Source organism: Bradysia coprophila (assembly GCF_014529535.1).
Source record: "Bradysia coprophila strain Holo2 chromosome X unlocalized genomic scaffold, BU_Bcop_v1 contig_173, whole genome shotgun sequence".
Lineage (NCBI taxonomy): Eukaryota > Metazoa > Arthropoda > Insecta > Diptera > Sciaridae > Bradysia > Bradysia coprophila.
In genome coordinates, this window is record NW_023503302.1 from 4,092,530 (window position 1) to 4,113,887 (window position 21,358).

Genomic DNA, 21,358 nt, shown 5'->3' on the forward strand with positions numbered 1-21,358 from the left:
CTCGGCTTAGATTTTGAAACGTGTCTAATTGGCACCTATTAAACATCCATTGTTCGATTGTAACTTTTTTCTCTGTCAATGTAAGTCGATTGTGTGATTATATAAATTCTGTAGATAAAAAAAATTAAAATTAAAAATTTTAAAAAAGAAAGTAAATTAATGTTTTACAAAAAAAAATGAATGCAGGTGAATAAAAACGGAGAGAAAGTGAGAGTAAGAGAGCGAAAGAGGCCCGAACGAAAGCGATATTTTTAAAAATAAAAACAAAAAATCCTTATATTATATCCTTAGCGAGCTAAGTTCTAAAAACAAACTAGAAAATAGTATAAAAGTTTGCCTATTGGAAATAACTAAAATTAACCCAATATCCTGAGTTGAAAGAAAATGGAGTAATTTCAAATGAAAGAAAATATATTAAAACAAAATCCACTAAACCATCAAATAAATGAATGATTAAGACAAAGAAAAATAATAGATGAACGATCAACACAAATGTTACTTAAAAAACAAAAATTTAATATGAAAACCATTCAATTTCAGATTCATAAAAAAATAATTTTTAAAAAAATGCTAATTAAATTTATCTTGTATTATGGGCTGTTGAAAATATTAAAATGAAAAAAAAAAATGATAAAAAGGATATATAAGTAATAAATTATTTGTTATAAATAAAATAAAATTCATCATTTCGTCTATTTTATCATATTGTCAATATGATCTTCGGATCATTTTTATCATCACTCTCGTTATAAGTTGAAATACTGCGTCTGCATCATCGAATATAATGATTCACTTTATGGGCCATGCAGAAATTACGTACGCCAGAAAATACAAGAGCGTTTATACATTTTACATTTTTTACGCTCCATTTTATTTATTTTATTCCCGGAAACACACGTCTTCCGATGATTTTGCATACAAAAAAAATCACGACATCAACAAGGCGAAGGTAATGCAAACCCTCAGCGTTTCACAAACTTTGAAGCCCAACTTTCAGGTGAATTCAGGTATGTGTATCGATATACAGTAAATTCACCAGAACGTCACCTCGACTTATGGTTCCGTGCGTTTTTGTTTCTACATACTTACGAATGTTTAGAGGTTCCACATTTTGGTATTTCCGAGGATATTTCTGAAAAATTGCTTGTTATGGTACGTTAAACTACTCCGCAATTTTTTGTGCATGACAGAGAAATTAGTCGCCATTCATAATTATTGTACTAATAAGGTCTTAGTTCGGTAACGAAAAAAAAGGTTTGACAGTTTTACTCAAGTTACTAGCATGAGGTGAACTCAAAGTTTGTCGATTTTTTTTTCGACTACACTCGCGGAATTTCGAAAACCGACACATTTTTTCGTGTTTTTTTTTGTGCATTTTATATGGAGAAATCAGAAACTCAAGTAAAACACAAACAGAAAATGTGTCGGTTTTCAAAATTCCTTGTGTTTCCGATTTATTGCTCGGTTGAGCGAATCAGTTGAATAGTTCCAGAGAATCTCTAATATTATATGGTAGTTATCCCTCAAAATGTAACAAACAATCCATAACAACTCTCAAATCAGGAAAATAAAATAGCAATACCCTCTCGGTGTGTTTGGGACTAAACCTACCTTGCCCGTTTCTCTTCTATATGCTCATTGAAGAGTGTAATATGAAGTTATGATTATATTTGCCAATCCATGAAGCAATTGTCTTCTTCTCGTCTTTTCTACCTCTTAACACATTCATTCCTGAACCCAATACCACATCTGTATATAGAAATACAGTTAAAACAATGCTCTGATCTGATACATCTCGCAATGAGATTGGACATTTTTACCTGTCGTCTTAAGAAAGACGCACAGGGGTTTAGAGGGTCTACGGATTATCGGTGTAAGAAAAGAAATTTCGTCCACTGATCCACCGTTCACTCAGGCCTCAGCGTCAGTTTTTCACCATATTCAAGACTTCAACCGAGCTAAACAGAACAATAAAAACAATAAAAACCACGACATAAGGGCCATATTCTAAGTCCAAGTACACTGTACTTAGTACAGTCAAATCCGCGTAGAAACGCAAGAGCGAATTAAACAAAAACAAAAAGTCGTCTGAGTCTCGTTTATCCTTAGAGTACCTAGAGACACCGTTTCGTTCCGCTTAATTCAAAAACTTCGGAGTTCATCTTTCCCGTGAAATGTAATGTGAAGACAAACACATTGGGGAACTCATCAGGGACGACAATGTGTGGTAGTTTTTCAATTTATATGCGTTCTACGGGTATTGAAAATAGTGAAGAAAATATCAAACACACTCCATTTCACAGATTCAAGCAAGTTTGGCTGCTAATAGGTGCAAGGTTCATGTATTTTAAAGTGCTTTTCATAACGCAGACGGACGGAAAAATAGTCGCTTTGTCCCCTAGCTGAAACTTTCGGTATTTTTGGTGTGAAAAACGTTGTGTGAGTTGATAATGCAATTTCAGACTTTTTTCTCTCAGTGAACGAAAAGCAATCGATCCCATAGCAAAACTTTACTTGGAAGGCACGATTCGAAATATCCTTGAGTTTTTAAGTTCTGAGTCTACTGTAGCAAACTTTACAAAGCTAACCTCAGTAAAATAAGAAATCGAACTCATGAAGAAATTTACGTTACCGCTCGTATTTTGTTACCGCTGTCTTTGTGTTTTAATTGTTAAGTTAAGTCAAGGACTCTAAAGGATCAAATGTTTAGACAGTGTTAATTCTCTAAGACGCATCAGTGTAAAACAAAACGGTAGAACTACCACTTCAGATTACAATTCTAAACTCTTTTACTTCTTTCACGAAACTTCTCTCTTCGTGTCCATACGAATAAGAAGCAGAATCAGAAGCAAGAGTAGCTACAGTTACACTGGTGAAAAACCGTCTTATGGGACTTTGATTCACTAAATAAGTCATTAGGCAGTTGGCTACATTCAGGTCTCATATTAAATTATATACTTGCTGCATACTGCATCATAATTTACATTTAACCGAACAATCTAAAAATCATCGTAAACATTCGTAGAGAAATTGTATTCATGACCTGAAACATCAACTAATATGTCTCTGAATATTTTTTCTTCTTCTTTTATTGTGTCATTTAATCTGATTGCTACATTTAACATTTTAAAATTCAATAAAAGTTTTTAAATTTACGTTCCGTAGTATGTCATACCATCCTGCGAATGTGTGCTGTTGTTGTTGTTGTCTAGCAAGGTTATCAAGCGGAAACAATCACTTTTGCTCACTTTATGCATGGCACACAATGTTCGAATAAGAAAATTGATTGAATTCAATGAGCTTTGATTTATCAGTAGCAGTAACAACAATCACAGTAAATGTTTACGCGTTTATCTACTTATATATAAAAAAAAATACCTACACACTTGAAGAACGAATGCCAAATTGTCGCGATGGTCTCTTTACTTTTCTGAAAATAACAATGAGCACAACAACGAACAGAATACAGACACAGAAGCCAATTGCAGCGATCGTGGAGAGATTCACTGGCACCTTTGTTGCAGTTTCATCAACGACTCGATGTAAGAATTTAGGAATTTCATCAGAAGACTTGCTGCCGAAACTATTAATGTTCTCATCGGCATGGATATCTTTCAAAAATGTTAGCACATCTTCCTCGCTGAAATTAAAGCCAACACGACATTGTGGGCATGCCGTAAAACTGGGAAATTTAATCTTCCGAAATTCTGGATCATCGGTTGTGTCACCGCTGATCCGATCGCTAACTATGTTATGTGCTTTCCATAGCCAAAGGACAGCATCATCTCTGGTGCTTACATTCCACATATCTCTAGCAACAGCCATTTCTTGAAAATGCATTGCACATTCGCTACACCCAAAGAAATGTTTTACGTAATCGACAATCTGATGGAATAAATGGAAATGTGGAAGTTGTGCGTTTTAATTGCATCTGAAAATTCTTACTGCCGTTAGAACTTCCAGAGGATCATTATCTTCAGTCGCATTTGATGCCCGAACAGTGAGGTGATGAAACAGTTTCCATAGACCACATGAATATCCGCGTAGGTTTGGAGCACTTAAAATATGCAATTTAGTTAGTCCCATTAGCATTACGCTGCATTGTAAACCTCTGAACATATACCTTCCTTGGCAACCGATCCAACGTTTATCGAAAAATTCGGTTTCAGTTTCCAGTTCCTGTATCCTCTTCTTGTACGAGGCTCCATCTATACCATCAGAGGATGAGTTGACGAAATTCAGTAAATTTTCAAAGAAATTCTCGCCTCGGGCACCCAATGGTGAGTACCTGCAAATATGATTTGTTTTATTAGAAATAAATCTTTGGCAATAATTGCGTCCAGTGTCCAGTCCAAGTACAACATGCATTGTGCTTAAGATCCTTAATACCTAAATTACTAAATCATTTGGACGTCAATTTTAGTAGAATTTGATGTGGTTTATAATAGATTTGAGATCTTTGAACAGTCTCAGTGGTATTTTACATTCAAAAAAGTTCTACCATCGAACTGCAGATAGATTTCAGAGTAGACTGGAATTATTCGGGTCTGTAGCTACTTAAGCATCCAGAAACATCGTAGGTTGGATACAAGTCAAACTAACAATCTCCAAACCATTACACTCGCAAACAACATCCGAAAAAAATATTTAACGCTATTGTTCGTGAAGTAAACTGGGTTTCCGGAGGGGGAACCGATAAAATCATTTTTTAAAGTGCATTAAGTTGATTATACAGAGTTATGGATAAATAATGACTTCAGTTTTCACTAAACAATTTATTTTTATCCCAAAATTTACAGCATCAATTCTATCGGCGAATTAAGAAAAACTTTTACTCAAAATTCGTGGTAAATCATTTACTCATTTTACCCAACGTTGGTTTTCCTTTTGGAAATTAGAAGCAGTTGCATTTGCATAGTATATCATATAAGTACACAGCGCCAACGCCAATTTACTGTCCGCCAGCAAATTAAATTTATTAAAATTAAAATTAATCTTTCAATACCGCACAGAATGTAGATTTTTCAGCAAAGCATCATGCCTTTTAAAGCCACGTCCAATTTACTTCAACGAATATCTCACACTCTGTGGTAGGACATACAACCAGTCTAAGCTCTTTACCCAAATTATTATTTTCCACAATTTCCTTAATTGAAATGTCTTTTTCACCTATCATAACACTCCGAGTGACATCTGCATCGTAAACCATGAAATTGATCCAATTGTTGACTTTCACACTATAAGCGTTAAAATACTTATTCCAATATGGATATCGATTATTTTTAATCATCGAGGTTTGTCCCAAATTACGATTGGCTACGGTAACTTTTACAAATGGGTCTGTATCGCTCCAAAAATCTGTCTTCGGTAATGATGCTCGAATTACTCTTATCTTCACATTTCCTTCTAGTTTAGGCTTAGTCGTTGTTGGTACAGTTGTTGTTGTTGGTGTTGTTGTACCTGCTTGACTCGTTAAAGACAATGTTGTCGTCTTAGGCGTTGGTGTTTCGGCTGTCGATGGTATTTCAAATTCTGTTGTTGTAGGCTCCGTCGTCGTTACGGTTGTCATCGTTGCAGTTAATGTTGAGCCGCTCACTAACAACATTTCTGTAGCATTTGTTGCATATCTGGATTCGACATTTACACTCGATTCGAATGATTTGTTGTAAGTATTTTGTGATTCTGACACTAGCTCGCCATTATCTTCAATATTTGAGACCGTTTGAAAAATAAACCAATGACAAAATACATAAAATGCGGTGAGAAATGCGATAGAGGCGAACATAAATTTTAGTATTCGCATGGAACTAAATGTAAAGCCGAGAAGACACCATCCACTATCAGATTGATGCACTTGCGGTACTCCAACAAAGGAAATCAATCCTTGCTTGTCCGTTATCCCATTGTCATCTTCAGGTGAATAGGAAACAACCACACTTTGTAGATGCTTACTGTCCATTGCGCTGCTGAACGAACGAAACTATTGTTCTCTCAATTGCACTTGTTGATGAATAAGTTGTGGCTGTCTTGAACTTGATGATTTTAAAGTAATTTTCAACAAAATTTATTAAACATACGAACAAAGAACTACCAGGCACGTAGCTACTGTATGCATATTTCTGTTCCAGTGGGTTTGAGCTCATACCAAAATTAATAAGTAAACTTGTGACGGTTCTGGTGTATGTTATATCTTATAACATCCTTTTCTTATCTCCTCTTTGTTCTTATTCAATTGTGAGAATTCTCTTTTGCATTTGTATAATTTTTAAATTCCATTGTTGCCTTGCTGTTGCTCCATAGATAATTTCCTGAGTGTCTCGACGATGTCGCAATAATAATTCACACAGTTTAGTTGTTCTCATTTCAAAATAGTGTACTCGTATGCGTATCGAGAAGTGATACATAAATATGTTTTGTACTGATTGTATCATCTTGGACTTTGGGTGAACTGTCGGACAAAATATTTCTTGGTAGTTGTTGCCATTCAAGTACGCCACATGAACGTCACATGAGATAATTTAAGGTAAAAATTAATCCAATACTACAGCTGTCGAATGTATAACAGACATTCTTGATTTTTTCACAACGCAGGCGAGAAAATAGTTATTTTCTCACCTCAACGGAAACTTCGGAAGTCTTTGTTGTGAATAACATTGCCTCGAAAGTGAGTTCAAGTAACGGTGGATAAAACTCGAAAAAGATATAACATTGCTTTAACTCCGGAAAAAAGCTGGAAATTGCCTTTTCTCGGGTGAATTGTGGCCCTTCTGGTCACAAACAACACCATAGAAATGCAATTTTCAATTTTTCTTCATTCAAATAAATAACTATTTTTGTTCTACTGAACTGTGACCTTCATTTAAGGCGGGGAAAAATTGCTCGAAAAGAGTATCTACACATTTCTTGGTACTATGTCGTTATGTTCTGATTTTGATGTACAGTCAATGAATGTTTGTTATTTGTAGCACATTTTCTGATAATTACGTGATAAAACAAAACACTTTTACCACCAGTCGACGAGTAGAACAATTAAAAGAACATTGAAAAAATTCTCGAACGTTTTCGGTAACTGGAAGTTTGGATGAGCCAGAAATAGTTTATTGTAATACCTTCAAAATCCTATGTTCTACTATGGTCGAGACTGGTGGTTATGAAAGAAAAAAACATTTGAGCTTATCGAATTACCTTGTAGTTTGAAAAAAAGAAGTGAAAAGTCGAATTGAAACTACACGAAAAATGATGGGGCATTAGTTTCAATAAATCGAAAATGGAGTGCACCAAACACGAATTGTTTGTACAGAGAAAGTTAAAAAATATTTTTTGAACTTTTTAGTCTCTCGTACTTGCATATCTCTGACTTCTAACAAAGAAAAATGGAAATTGTTGTTATGCTAGTAACTTTACGTAGAGTAAAATAGTCACTGGTATAAAACGATAATAAGAAGAGAATTGAAAACTGAATGTTGTAACATATTAGAAGTAGTTATACAGTTCGTTAATGCGAGAGAGATCGTCATTCGTTTTTTTACAGCATTGTATACCACTTCTTTAGATAAGCGAGTCTGTCAGCTGTATCAAAGTAATTTCACATTGCGACATTTTAGAATTACATCATCGATTTTGTGGAAACGGTCGGTGATGCAAAGGGGGCATGTCCGACTTTTTAACTTGAAATCATCTGATGATTGAATTTTAAGCGAACTTTTTGACCAGGCGTGTTAGGATTTTAGCAGCGCTAATTACCAGGGAAATGGTAAACAAGATGAAAATGTGTTCTCAACATTTACGTTCCCTTTTGTCGATTTTCTTTCCGATCAATTCAACCATCACTGAAAATCTATGTACTAAAACCGCCAAGCAAGAATATTTAGTAAGTTCTACGAGATGATGCTGTTACAAGCGCCTGATCCGGTAAATAAAAGCAAAACTTCTCATTTACTTACTTACTTCTTAACAACAGCAATGTATCTGCTTAGGGCATGTTGAGATTCTCCCTGTATTTCCTGATTCTTATAGACTTCCACGGTGAGGCTGAGTTTAATGGCTTTTTCGAGATCAGCTTGAAATACCACATGTGACATGTTTTTAACCTTAGCCAAAACATTTAACTCATCTTCGGTTAATGTTCGATTGTCCTGAGCTGCAGCGGTTGCATCCGAGACAGTTTCCTGCCGCTGAAGGTCAATGCCATGGTCGACGAGATATTTTTCCAGAATTCTTTTAATCGCTTTGGAATTGTGATAAATTTCGGTTGGCAATGCCTCGACCTTTAAATTTCTGTCGACTACATGGATCGTTGATTTATATTCGATTCCAAATGTTTTGGCTGCCTCTGTTGAGTTTATTTGCTTGATCATAAACTCTTTCTGAAGATGATAGTCTAGCGTTAGCTCATAGCCAATATGTTCGTTAACCGATGATGGATAGACTAAAATTGCGTATTTTACTGCGTCCGTCACATTGTCGAATATGTCCTTCGGTTCTGCAATGCGTTCCAGTGGCCTTAAGTCTGGCCAATGCGGCGGAATGTTTGTCTCGTTTTGTAGATAGTTCACGGTCAATGCTTTCATCACACTGATCTCACGGGCCGTACTCTGTATACCCAGCTGTTTCTCTTCTGGATCGTCTTTCAGATATGGTGAAAAATACCGAATCGATGGATAATAATGAATTTCATATTCTCGACATAATTCATCATTTTCGGAACAATCGATTGCTGCTACTTTGACGACATCGTTCCATGTATTTATGTCTAATGCAAACGATTTCCACGTTTGTGAATAACGACGGCAAGCTCCACAAAATGAATTGTAAAACTCTACGATGGATGCATAGTCCTTGTTGAACACAAAATCTCTGAAATCCACTTGGGTCAATTCAACGACATTCTTATCAAAACCGTAAAAATTAGCCGACGACATTTTCACAGCGATCAAGTGAATGAAAACATATTGCAGAAGCCTCCAATTCATGACTATATTCCACCCGCACTTTGATATGGAAAAATGCAAATTCAGTCGGTAAAAAAAGTAGGTGCAACCGTTCTATATGTATGCACAATCTAAGTAATTTATTTATTTGAATAATCACTCGACCGTACTGGGTTTTATTTTTATTTTTTAATTAAACTAAATTTTTGTCGCTTTGATAACAAATCGACCTCTCCGTTCACGGTTCGCATTCGACTGTTTTGTTGTTTTGCTTATTTTAGGATTAATAAATCAAGTGCGGTGAGCATGTAATGGTTTCGGTTTCATTGAATAAACAGATGTATAATACTCAGCCAGCAATCGTTCGTATTTGCTGTGCGATAGTACGATTTTGCTAATGACCACAACAGCTGTAGCATAAATAACTTTTTGTTTGTACAAGACTTTGCACTCCTTGCAACCGTTCTTTTACTGCTATTACTTTAGGCTTTTGTGTGGCATCCGAAACCACAAGTTTGGAGTTTTCCTATGTCCTAGATCATTATGTACATTATGCTAGTTTATGGAGATGTCCAAATTACTAATGCATGGAAGTATCGACTGGACAGGTACACTCACTCGCCCTACTGGTATAGTACTAGGTACCTTCCTGATAATCTAACTAAGAAAAACTTCTGTCCTAGAACGATTTGATGTAACAATATTGTGTTATGAAAACATTTACGTGCACCCAACTGATTAGCGATCAGTAAAATGTTTATTTTGTAGACAGGAATTTCAGCTTTGCTAGTAATAGTATATTACTTTCGAGATTCCAAGTTGTGTATTTGATAAGTGGGGTGTTACAGCCTGACCCGAAGGGGAGGGCTGTATTCCCCACTTGTCAAATAACAACTTGAAACCTCGGAAGTACAACGCTTTACGTGATTAGGCAATGTAAATGAAAATGAAACATGCATTAACACGTAAAATGCCTTATTTAACGATGAAACTTTCCGACGTCAAAAAGTCTTTCGACCGTGAGTAAATTACAATCTAAAATTAACCAATGAGTGACCACAATGATTTAATTGATTTTTTAGGTCATAAGCTTTAACACAATGTTGTCTTTATTTATTATCTGTTATCCTAGGCACTATAGGCTGCAACAATAATAAACCTTTTGAGACGAAGCAACTTCAGCTGTATAAACAGATCAATACTCAGTTATTTGATTATATTCAAGAATAATGTCCGTTAGGCTGGATAGAAATTTAAAAAAAATGATGAATTTGAGATTGGAGAAGCCATTCATCTATCAGGAGTGTTCAACGAATTTGTGGGACACTCAAATTTTTGAGAATCCTACGCCCAATGAAGAAATGTTGTAACTTACAGGGTGTGTACGTGTCGCTTATACCTGTTAAAAGCTTCTGTTTTCTGACACAACGACGAACGCCTCAATAAAAAAATATTTTTTATATTTTATCTGTCATGTGGGTCTAACAACTTTGGGTAACTTCCTCAATATGACGGTTGAGCTATTTAAGGCCCGGCCATAAATCCCGTCTCCACTTGTTGCAGATTTTTAGATCCCATCATTCACATGTTCTGCACCTTTTCTATGCCTTATCATGTTACAGACGGCAAGCATATGACTAGTATTATTATCGGGTCTATTACTTCCATCGATCAAAGTATTTTTAATCTGTTGATTTCAATCTTGTACTTCAATTTTTTAACACGTATTTTACGTGTTACGGCATGTTTCATTTTCATTTACATTGCCTAATAACGTAAAGCATTGTACTTACGAGGTTCCAAGTTGTTATTTGACAAGTGGGGAAAATACACCCCACTTATCAAATACACAACTTGTAACCTCGGAAGTAATATACTATTACTGCATAAAGGACCATATTACCCAGAGCTTGTCAATATTTTTGTCGTCGTTATCGATAACAGATGAATATGTGACAGGTTATAACACGCATGTACCTATAATTGGAACTAATATTTAATTCTTAAAAGAAAGCTTGAAAAAAGTCTTTCTGTGGTAGAAAGAAATTAGGAATTAGTGTAGTATCAAACCGTGGCCATATGTTGGACTGGTATGCACACAGATTCTTTATTTTCCATTTATTATTTCTCTATGGTATAACCGTCAAGCATTGAAGCTGCGACTTTGACATCACTCAATTAGAAGGCCAAAATCACATCGAGTTAGCTATTCCTTTTAAATTTTTGACAACCATTGTATGAAAAAGAATAACGAACTTTGATTGTTTCAGCCCTCTATTTGAGTGACGTCAAAGTCAGCTAGCTTTGCTGCTTGATAGTGCTTTGTCTATGGGGACAGTAATTGATAGAAGCTAAGACAAAATGAAATGTTGAGAATCGAAACGACACAATGTTTTATTTGACTTGCAATTAGTGAAGGTAATTAAACTTTACCTCAAAGAAAACATTTTGATTACAACAAAATGCCATCATTATAACTAATTCGAGGTTTTTTGTAATCAGAAAATTGCATAATTAGAAATAATGAACGAAAACACTGACATTACAAATTAATTTCGACTTTTGTAGGTCGTAAGCCTTACGCAAGGTTTTCAGTATTTAAATTCCTATTTCGAAAATAAAATCCGAGATAAATCCTTTTTGAAGACGTACGCAGGTAAATTGATAAAAACAGCATAAACCTTGATCTGTTTCTCTTCTCTATTTAGTTGATGTGGTAGTTGATGCGATACGTATCGATTCAATGAACCCACACAACGACTATGAATTTACGATAATTATCACTTCCCTATGCATAGAAGTGATTAGTTATTGACGATCGCTATGTTGTAGATATATACAAAGTCCGTCTTATTATTATATAAAATGCTAAAATCGATTTAGTTTTAGTGGGGACCTCATTGGATTTTAACTGTTTTAACATTCACTTTTGCCCGACAAGGAAATCTACTAGCGATGTAATGACAAATGATCATCAGTTCAATAAAATATTGCATAGAACTGCTACTAGCACTAACACTCGTCATAAATTCTCAAAATTTATACAGGTACGTGTTAACTCACACCAAGAAAGCTAGCTCCTGTTTTAATGAAAGAACTGCAAAGAATATTCTGATACAGTCTCCAATTATTTTGTACGTTATTGCTAGGAGCTGTGCTATAGGTATTGGTGTAGAATTGATGTAGACTGTCTAGCTCAATCACGAAAACGACATTCCGTGTATGTTGTAATACTACAAAATATTACAAAAAGCTTATGAAAATTAAACCTTTCGAGGTTTTCATAAGCTAGTATTGAGAATCTAATGAATAAACACTAATGTTGTCTTCCGGTAATTCAATTTTTTGTGGCGGGTTCCGGCGTAGTGGGTTTGCTTGGGTTTGTAATTGAAATCCCCTTTGAAATTCCGGTGGCCTTGGATGTTGCCGGAGAAAAGTTTCGCCCAACATTGTTATGTTTAATGCCGCATTCACGTCTGTTCCACACCTACATGAGAAAAGGAAATGCAATTTGTGTTAGAATAGCCTTGAATATGGAAATCACTAATAGTGTATCAGTTACCTATCGTTTACCATCGTTACAGCGACATTGAGCAAATCGTTCTGGTGGTTGTGCAATTTCGAGTTTCTTTCGGCATACGTAGCAAGCTTCCGTGGTATTGTGTTCGTCTTGCATCTCACATCGCAGCGACGACGCAGCTCCCGGGGAAATTGCCGTCTACAGCCGATCTCGGATGACCTTTCATCGATGAATCCGGCGCCATTTTAAAATTGCCAAGTATGATGAGTGTGGTTCGTTTGGCCGTTTCAAATTTGCCCTTGTTGGCATGCCGTTGTTCCGGACATTTGAATTTGTGTTGATGCTTGTATTGAACCGGACGACTAGGAATAACTTGGCCGGTTTCAGCTAATTGCTTGGCAACGTCGACAGCCGTTTTCGTGATGAAAATTGAACGTTTCGATTTGTAGTGGGCCAATACCGGGTTGACCAACATGTTCTGTACATTAATCAAATGTTTCAATTCGAATTTGACATAGTCCATATAATTCCACGGCTTTTCGGAAAGTTCCATACGGTGCCGGTAATCTACTTTGTTGAAGCCTTCTCTGCGATGCAACATTTTCTTTTGCCGGGCTGTAATTTTATTCTACGCTTCCAGTTTTCTCAGCCAATCCAACCATTTCTGCCGATTCCTTCTTCGGCGTTCGCACAGTTCCTCATCACGTAAATCCACGTTCAATTGATATCCGTTATTTTGGTTGTAAATCGGAGTATGAAGTTGAAAAGTTTCCCAGTCTTTTTCTACTTGCTCAAGAACATCTTCCGTTATAAGATGCTGCTTTTTCTTGAAATGTAACTGGCCGCTATCGAATTGGAATGATTTCGATTTGTATTTGGTGATTTTTGTGTTTACTTCCCCGGTGTCATTGCGACATGTCGCATGGGCGGCCACCAGCAATTTCTGTCCTTCGTCAATGCCGGCTATGATGTGGTATTCGTTGTTTTGGTATTTTTAGCGGATTCGATCCAATTCGTTTTGTTTTGCAGCTGTCTTTTGTTTATCGGTTATTGTTGGTTTCTTTGGCCGGGCAAACTGGAGTGAGACATAAGACGCTCCATCTGTAGTAATGGAGAAGTCGAAGTTCCGGTTTCCGGTTTCGAATTTCTGGTAATTTACGTACGGAGCCCAGGTGCCGATGAAATCCATTCCATTTTGTTTTATTATTTTCTGTCCCCGAGGTAGAAATGAGTTAATCAATCCACACATTGTCAGCGTATCAATGTGGATTGATTTCCGGCCATGGCTGAATTGCGGAATTATTGTGAAGTTCGGCAAATCATTGGCTTCGTTGAACCGCTGCAGGCGCCACAGATTGGGAATGTAGGCATACCATTGCTCATCCAAAAATTGAAAACTTTACCGGTTCATGACATGTTCCACCGTTGATATCAAATCCGGATCCGGAATTACTTTTTCTTCTTTGTTGAAGAGGTGCTGCAGCGTATGTTTAATTTTTTGCCGGTTTTTCTTACCGGGATGAGTATGTTGCAGCAACCGTCGAACGTGTCTCCGGGTGTGTGTGACGATGTTGCTTTTGAAATTTGTCCAGAATAGCTTAGCCGCGAACACCATTATGTTTCCCATGCGATCTTTGTTGTGCGCCGGAACAGTTCGAATTGCCTGATATGAAGAATGGAGCTTTCCTTTCTTTTGTAGTTGATAAAAGTACGGCAGAAAATATTCCATTTTCGGCTCTACGCGGCGTTCGAATTCTTCGTATATTTCCTCATCGCTTCCGGTAGCCAGCAAGTTGTATAAGCAGAAGTGGATATATAAGCTCGCCTCTACCATCCACAATGATGCCGTTAAAACTGTGGTGTTCAATAGTTGTTTAAACAATGCAACATTAGCCGGTGTCGCCACTTCAATTTTAGCTGCTTTTATTTTTTCCAATGCCTTCTTGTGACCCTTGCCATATTGCCGATCAAATGCTGAATGGAGTTCGGTCTTGATGTTGAATATCTCGTATTTGATACCCGGAACCTCGTACGGCTTCAATTTCTTTTTGGCTCGTGTTTTTTTGAGCTACTAATGATCTAATAAATAGCTATTTTTAGCTCAATTGCCTAATGATCTAATAAAACGCTATTTTTAGCTCACTTCTTTTTACAATTATTCCAATCTCATTTCTTCAATATTGCCCATCTACGAACTTAACCTCATGAATGTCATTCTCTCTCAATTGACAAAAAAAAATTAAAAATCGATTAAGAACTACTCGAGTTATCGCGTTTGTCGTTCAAAAAGCTATAATATGATAAACATTGCGAAAATGATTATGGAGAGAAGAGTCGAAAATGTGGATTTGTGGACTTAAGTATCAGTGAATATATTGAAATAATTAGGACTGGAAAACTGTGGAGCTCTGCTCCTCAGCTAATTAGCATTCACAAACACACTCATGCATCATTTTTATATCATTCAATAATCGACATGCTTGTTCGAAAATGTTCGAATCGAATAATAACATTTTGTGCAACATAAAATCGACTAAAACAGTAGATGAGAGAAGGTACTTACTTGCAAACAGAGCGAAAATTTTCTTTCATTAAGCTGAATCTACACATTTCATAGAGTTCTCCGCTTGGGCATCAACGGACCTTCACAACAAATTGTTAGTTCAAATCCGGCAGCAGATAATGATGATGATGCAGTTGATGATAATGCCGGCACTTCATTGGGCAAGATGAAGAAACTACGTTTAAATCCGGCAGCCGATAAGGATGATGATGCAGTTGATGATAATGCCGTCACAATTATTGGGCAAGAGGAAGAAACTACGTTCAAATCCGGCAGCCGATAAGGATGATGATAATGCCGGCACTCCAGCCAAAAATGCCAAAAATCCGTCATCAGCTGATACTTCCAAAGTTGCGGCATTACGGCAATCTCTATCTGCATTGGGAAAGAAACAATTGTCGGCCTTGATGGAGACAATTGGATTAGATTATGGCATGGCAAGGCGCAAAGAAGTTATGATTGAAGAAATTTTGAAAAATCATCACCCGGAAAAATTGTATACATGCAAAAGAATGAGGGATTTGTATTTCGACAGGTTTCAGTCAACCATCAGAAATCAGTCAACAGCCCTCACGATCGCTGCAATCCAAAGAAAAATTCCAAATTTCGATGGCATCCAACGCCCGGAAATGACCGGTGACGAATGGTATGTTTATGTTCAATTTATGTTGAACTTTTTCTTGGGCAGTGCCATAATGCGCATCGATCATTTTCAATTTACATTGACGGCATGGCGGTCGGAGTTTGCGTCTCTTGATTTAACTGAACAGGAAAACCGCCAAAAAATATTAACAACATGGAACTTTCTGAGATTGTTACCTCAATTCAATCACTATCTGAGTGAAACTCAGAGACAACAATATCAGTCACAAATGGACGCTATTATTAATTAGTGTTACGTACTCTACGTAGATGAGAAACCATCTACATAGATATGTGATTCAAGTGGTAGGTGGTTTAGTGGTGCGACTACTTCCTACTACTTCCCAGTAAATGTGCATATTTTGTTTTCTACAAACAAATAAATTTTGATTTTTGAATTGTTTGTTTAATTGTTTATTTGCCTAACTAGCATCTACGGGTGAACCCTTGAACCGTCGAAGTAATGAGCAAAACATGAAAAAAAAAAGTTCCATAGGACTAAGGAACATATATACACGACTTTTTCGACGTTTCCCCCTTCGATTCTACTATCTACTCTTCAACGAGTTATTGCACGCTTCTTAAAGTTCAGATTTGACAGTTCAGATTTGGGGTGTGTATTTTTGTAGTTTCATATCCAAGGAAAGAATGATGGAACAAACGTTTTTCGTTAGTGCATACTGCCGGGAATGCACTGAGTTGCAAATTGTAGACGAATTCAAGGTTAGTGATGTGGTTTGAATAAAGCAAAAAAATCATAACTTGTTCGCATGGCAAAATGCTGCTAATATTATATGGTAGTTATGCCCTCAAAATGTAACAAACAATCCACAACAACTCTCAAATCAGGAAAATAAAATAGCAATACCCTCTTGGTGTGTTTGGGACTAAACCTACCTTGTCCGTTTCTCTTCTATATACTCATTGAAGAGTATAATCTGAAGTGAATCATAATTTGCCGATCCATGAAGCAATTGTCTTCTTCTCGTCTTTTCTACCTCTTAACACATTCATTCCTGAACCCAATGCCACATCTGTATATAGAAATACAGTTAAAACAATGCTCTGATACATCTCGCAATGAGAATGGACATTTTTACCTGTCGTCTTAAGAAAGACGCACAGGCGTTTAGAGGGTCTACGGATTATCTGTGTAAGAAAAGAAATTTCGTCCACTGATCCACCGTTCACTCAGAGTAAAAAATTCGATATATCGATATTTCGGTCCGAAAATCCGATATTTATCGATATATTCCGATTTTATCGGTACATGATCATGAATTTTCAGATAAATATCAAAATAGCGATATTTTGATAATTATCGAATTTCGATATTTTGCTAATTATCGATATTATCGAATTGTCGATAACGATATGATTAATCGATTATCGATAATTTCTTTTGATTGATACTATCGATAATTTTGAACGTCTCCCATCCCTAATTACCATTTTCCTTATTGTGTCTCAGGTTCAGAAAAAGTTGTTTGAAATAAAAGTGACTCGTTTTATTGATACTTTAATTAGATTATGCCAACCACCCTTCACTAAAATTTCGACCGATAAGAGTCAACCTCAAATAACATGACCAGCATTTCACGCAAAACAACAGTAAGTCCGACACCTATGTTTTCATTTAAAATGACCCAATAGTTATTTGCACCATGAAATTACAGTATACATGTAAATTGGTATAGCGAGAGAATAGTTTTTGCATAAGTATGTATGTTTCGTCGAGACGAATCATCCATACGTATGCAAAAATTATTCTCGTGGTATACGAATTCACACATATTCTGTGATTGAGTGGTTTCAATCCTGTGACGCGCACAATGTTACACTCGTCACACCATGAAATACACAAAGAACAAAATCAAATATATTTATTTATTATTTTTTACCAAATATAATACACACCGTTCAAGGTTGAACTTGAATGTATAGAAGAAGAATGAGAATAAAAACGAAACCGAAAATACGCGATATAAAGCCGAACGAGTTGATCGTTCGATGTGCATCACACTACTCGTTGATACGGAGAGTAAGCTCCGCCTTCGAATCAAATTTCTCTCTTTGACGAATAACATAAACAAACTCCACCATTAAGTAAAACGTCTCCTGGATCCCTAGACCTGTTTGTAAGGTCTGCTGAGAGAGAACTAAAAAATTGTGGTTTCCGATAACTTTTGAAGCGTGATGATATTCAGTGTTTTCATGGTTTGGCGAGTGTAAAAATTATTACTTTGGTCGACTCAATGAATGAATGAACAAAAATAAAACTTGGCACCCTTGCATTGAGTAAGCACATGCGAGTAAATTCGGTTGTTATTCTTTGGGCCCGTACTTTGTGCTCCGATATTTTGCTGACTTATGCTTCACATATTATTATGTGATGTAGATAAGTGTATACATTTACTGTAAATTATTCTCTTCATAAAGCAAATACTTTTTCGTGAAGATTGTCTGGAATTCGGTTGCATTGCTCAGATTTGTAAGTGAGTGATTTGAAAAACAAATTTGTTTTTAAATTATAGACTGAAAATTAGATTTTGGTGGTGGTGGTTTCTTCATTCGGTTCATTGTTATAATTTGTCAAAAATTTGTTGTTGTCAATTAATAATAAATTGATTGAGTATTTTAGCCGAAGGCGCATCGGTTTTCTTTACATTATAAATTAAAGCCTAGACGACAAGGTTTCGTGATCTGAAAAATTGAATTCCTCAATGAATGTAGGTGGATCCTCCATTTTATTTACGTGTTTTTGATCAAGGCTGTATACTTTGGGGCCCCAAAGTATACAGCTATGTTTTTGATTTGTTGTGTAATGTATTGAAAGGTCCGCCACACTTGCCGATTATTTATTAGTGCAACAATGATCTGAATGACATGAATCATTTTCTGAGGAATGGAATACTGGTTATAGTTCCCACTGGTCCCACTGTTCTGTTCACACCCACTACCATGGCCTCTGAAGTATACTAAATTAATAACCTAACTAATGGTTTCTTTTTCAGCTCTTCACTGCTTACTAAAAAAAATGTCTGGGAAATCTACTAACGGTAGCCGCACATCCACTTCCTCACAAGAGCGATCAAAATACAGTGTCCCGGTTAGAGGATTATCGAGCATTAGACAAGAACCAAAAAGAAATCTGACCGCTTCGCTTGAGTCATTATCATTAGGTGCTACTTATTCCAGATTGGCAGGTCACTCAACATCAACTTCAAGATCGAGTTCAACGGTAATTATTTATTGAGTCAATAGTACTCCTTCAAATGCTCTAATTCAAAACTGGAATCGATTCACGATCTGTTTTGGGTTTTCTTCACTCTATTGATTATATTACTCACTCAGCAAGCCTTCACTTTTCTTTTTTCAGGAACAGTTCAAATTTCTTTCTGCTAACTACGAGAAAATCCGAATCAAAAGAAATTATGCGGAGATTGAAGCTTCTCAGCCGACATTAGATTTTGTTTATTCGACCCGATACCTGTCCAAAGGGAGAAGTTTTGGCGTCGCGGTAACTAAAGTTGTGAGCGAACGTCATTCCGATTTCTCGTTTATCATTGGATTTACATCATGTTCGTCAGCATCGTTACACACCAACAAGAAGCAACACTTCACGGTGCCATGTTCCCCGACCGGATGTGGTGGACACTCTCAACAATTGAAAATTTTCAACGCCAATAAAATTGGATCCAAAGTAACAGTCGAGCGTCAACTTGATGGGGAAATTTATTTTGCCATCGATAAATCGATGCCGATTCGCATTCAATTCAATCGGAACTCTTGTGACATTAATATGATTGGTCAAGAGTTGCTAACACCGTACATACAATTGTCCGGTAATGTTCTAGCTTTGACGGTATCGACCAATATTCAGAAGTTAAATATTCGACGAACAATGTTACTGGGAACTTCAAAGGCATATGGGCCACCAATACACAAACAGACATCGATTGAAACTAATGAGGCACATAAGGCATTCGTTGCTCCGTATGACGTTGATAATAAATTCATCGTATTGAAGTATCCACAAAATGATGTCAAGGTGTCCGTTAATCGACTGGCTGTTCTTCGCAAGAATGAGTGTGGCGAACGATTTGTATTTTATATCGACAAGATCCTCAAATTAAATGCCCGGATAACGATTCAAGTGACCAAAATTTACGATTCTGACAAATACACCAGCGATTTTGAGTTTGGCGTAATGACTGTCCAATCTAACTACATGGAAATGCTCGAAAACGAATTGTTTACGGATTCTCTCACCGAGACCGTACGAAATGCTACACATCGCTTCAAAATGCATCATAATTCGAAAGTGAATGACAAGTATACATTTACGCGCACCGGTAACGATGTGATTGAAATCAAGAAGAATGACATCGTCCACAAAATGTGGAAAATTGAGAGAATCGCGCGGGTAAAGAACATATTGCCATTTGTTATACTCGACGGAACAGTCAGCGGTCTAATGATCGTCAATAATGAAACAACCATGAAATTTGCTCAAACGTACGAGTTGCCAGCAATGGATATGAAAACGACATCAAATGTTAAGCTGACCAATGAGACATTACTAACATGGAGTCCGAACAGTGTGGATGGCGTTATTGTTAACGCAAAGCCATTCGACAACCTGCTGAGATTCATAATACGTGAAGTTCGAACATCCATTAATGGCAAGAGCCTGGCCTTCGGTCTAATAAATTCAACGAACATTGGATTTAAGACTCCGCTTGAAATGGCGACATGCCTTGATTTTAAGCACGACGATTTGATTCCATTACCAGCCGTGGGACTGAAGTTCAGTCTTTACAAATCACCTTACGGTAAAGTTACTTTAAAATGCGACAATGGCCACAGTGATCCGACAACATTATTCGCGGTGGAACCGACGCATTGCTATTATCCGATCATAATTCTAAACGGATCTGTGGCGGCAATTGAATTACTTCCAAATCACAAGACGACAATTAAGCAGATCGCTGGTGCGGCTACATCTTGTCCGCAACCATTTTCAGCATCAACAGACGATTGCAAGATTTGTATGGATCGCACAATCAATTCAGCATTTGTTCCGTGCGGTCATCGCTTCGCGTGTCACGATTGTGGCAAAGAATGGATGCGAAATGTGAGTGCAAGCTGCCCAGTATGTCGAATGAAAATTGATATTCTTTTGAAGACGTTTGATTGAAATCAAACTTTCGTATCGTTGACTCTTTGCAGTAGGACATCCTACTTCAACGTATTGGCCGTTATAATAAATCTTTATAATTTGTTACATTAAAGACGGTAAAAGCCAGATTTGCTTCTTTTGATATTCGATATTAGCTTGATCGTCCGAGGATGGAGTTCAAAATAAGGTTCGACCGACATCCATCCCCAATTTTTCGTTCAAGACTTTTTCCTTGACTCTATGTCACTAGTGTCATTAAAATTTCGAGAATAATAATCAGGTCGTTGGCCAGAAGATCTAAATTCCCGAGTCTGGAACAAAAGGAAGCTGCTGATTCCAAGCTGGAAAGTATTGGGAATTAACGCATTTAGGACTACTCTTTGACATAAAAAGAAGTTTGAATCATGGTGTTTGCCTTGAATTGCGGGCATTTGTTTTTGTTGTAGCTTTGTGAATCAAGATACTTCAGTGACATAGCCCAGAAAATCTAACTATTCCAGGTGTAGTACTTAATTCAACCG

At 36.7% G+C, this 21,358-nt stretch overlaps 2 protein-coding genes across 5 annotated transcripts; one reads left to right on the plus strand and one right to left on the minus strand.

Annotated features, from left to right (window-relative positions):
• Positions 1 to 3,083: 3,083 nt before the first annotated feature.
• LOC119068239 (sulfhydryl oxidase 1-like) lies at positions 3,084 to 9,198 on the minus strand. Its single transcript, XM_037171764.1, has 4 exons — positions 7,948 to 9,198; positions 4,124 to 4,288; positions 3,946 to 4,057; positions 3,084 to 3,885 (listed from the first exon to the last, which is right to left on the minus strand). The coding sequence occupies exons 1-4, from the start codon at positions 8,970 to 8,972 to the stop codon at positions 3,379 to 3,381; spliced, it is 1,809 nt and encodes a 602-aa protein (XP_037027659.1). The 5' UTR covers positions 8,973 to 9,198; the 3' UTR covers positions 3,084 to 3,378.
• Positions 9,199 to 17,958: 8,760 nt separating this feature from the next.
• On the plus strand, positions 17,959 to 20,959 carry LOC119068235. 4 transcript variants are annotated; one of them, XM_037171752.1, is made up of 3 exons: positions 17,959 to 18,150; positions 18,670 to 18,896; positions 19,035 to 20,959. In XM_037171752.1, exons 2-3 carry the CDS (start codon positions 18,693 to 18,695, stop codon positions 20,853 to 20,855), a joined length of 2,025 nt encoding a protein of 674 aa, XP_037027647.1. In that variant the 5' UTR covers positions 17,959 to 18,150; positions 18,670 to 18,692; the 3' UTR covers positions 20,856 to 20,959. The 4 variants fall into 4 exon arrangements, with proteins under 4 accessions (XP_037027647.1, XP_037027648.1, XP_037027650.1 ...); XM_037171753.1 differs by having other exon boundaries at positions 17,959 to 18,146; XM_037171755.1 differs by having other exon boundaries at positions 17,980 to 18,057.
• The last annotated feature ends 399 nt before the right edge of the window (positions 20,960 to 21,358 follow it).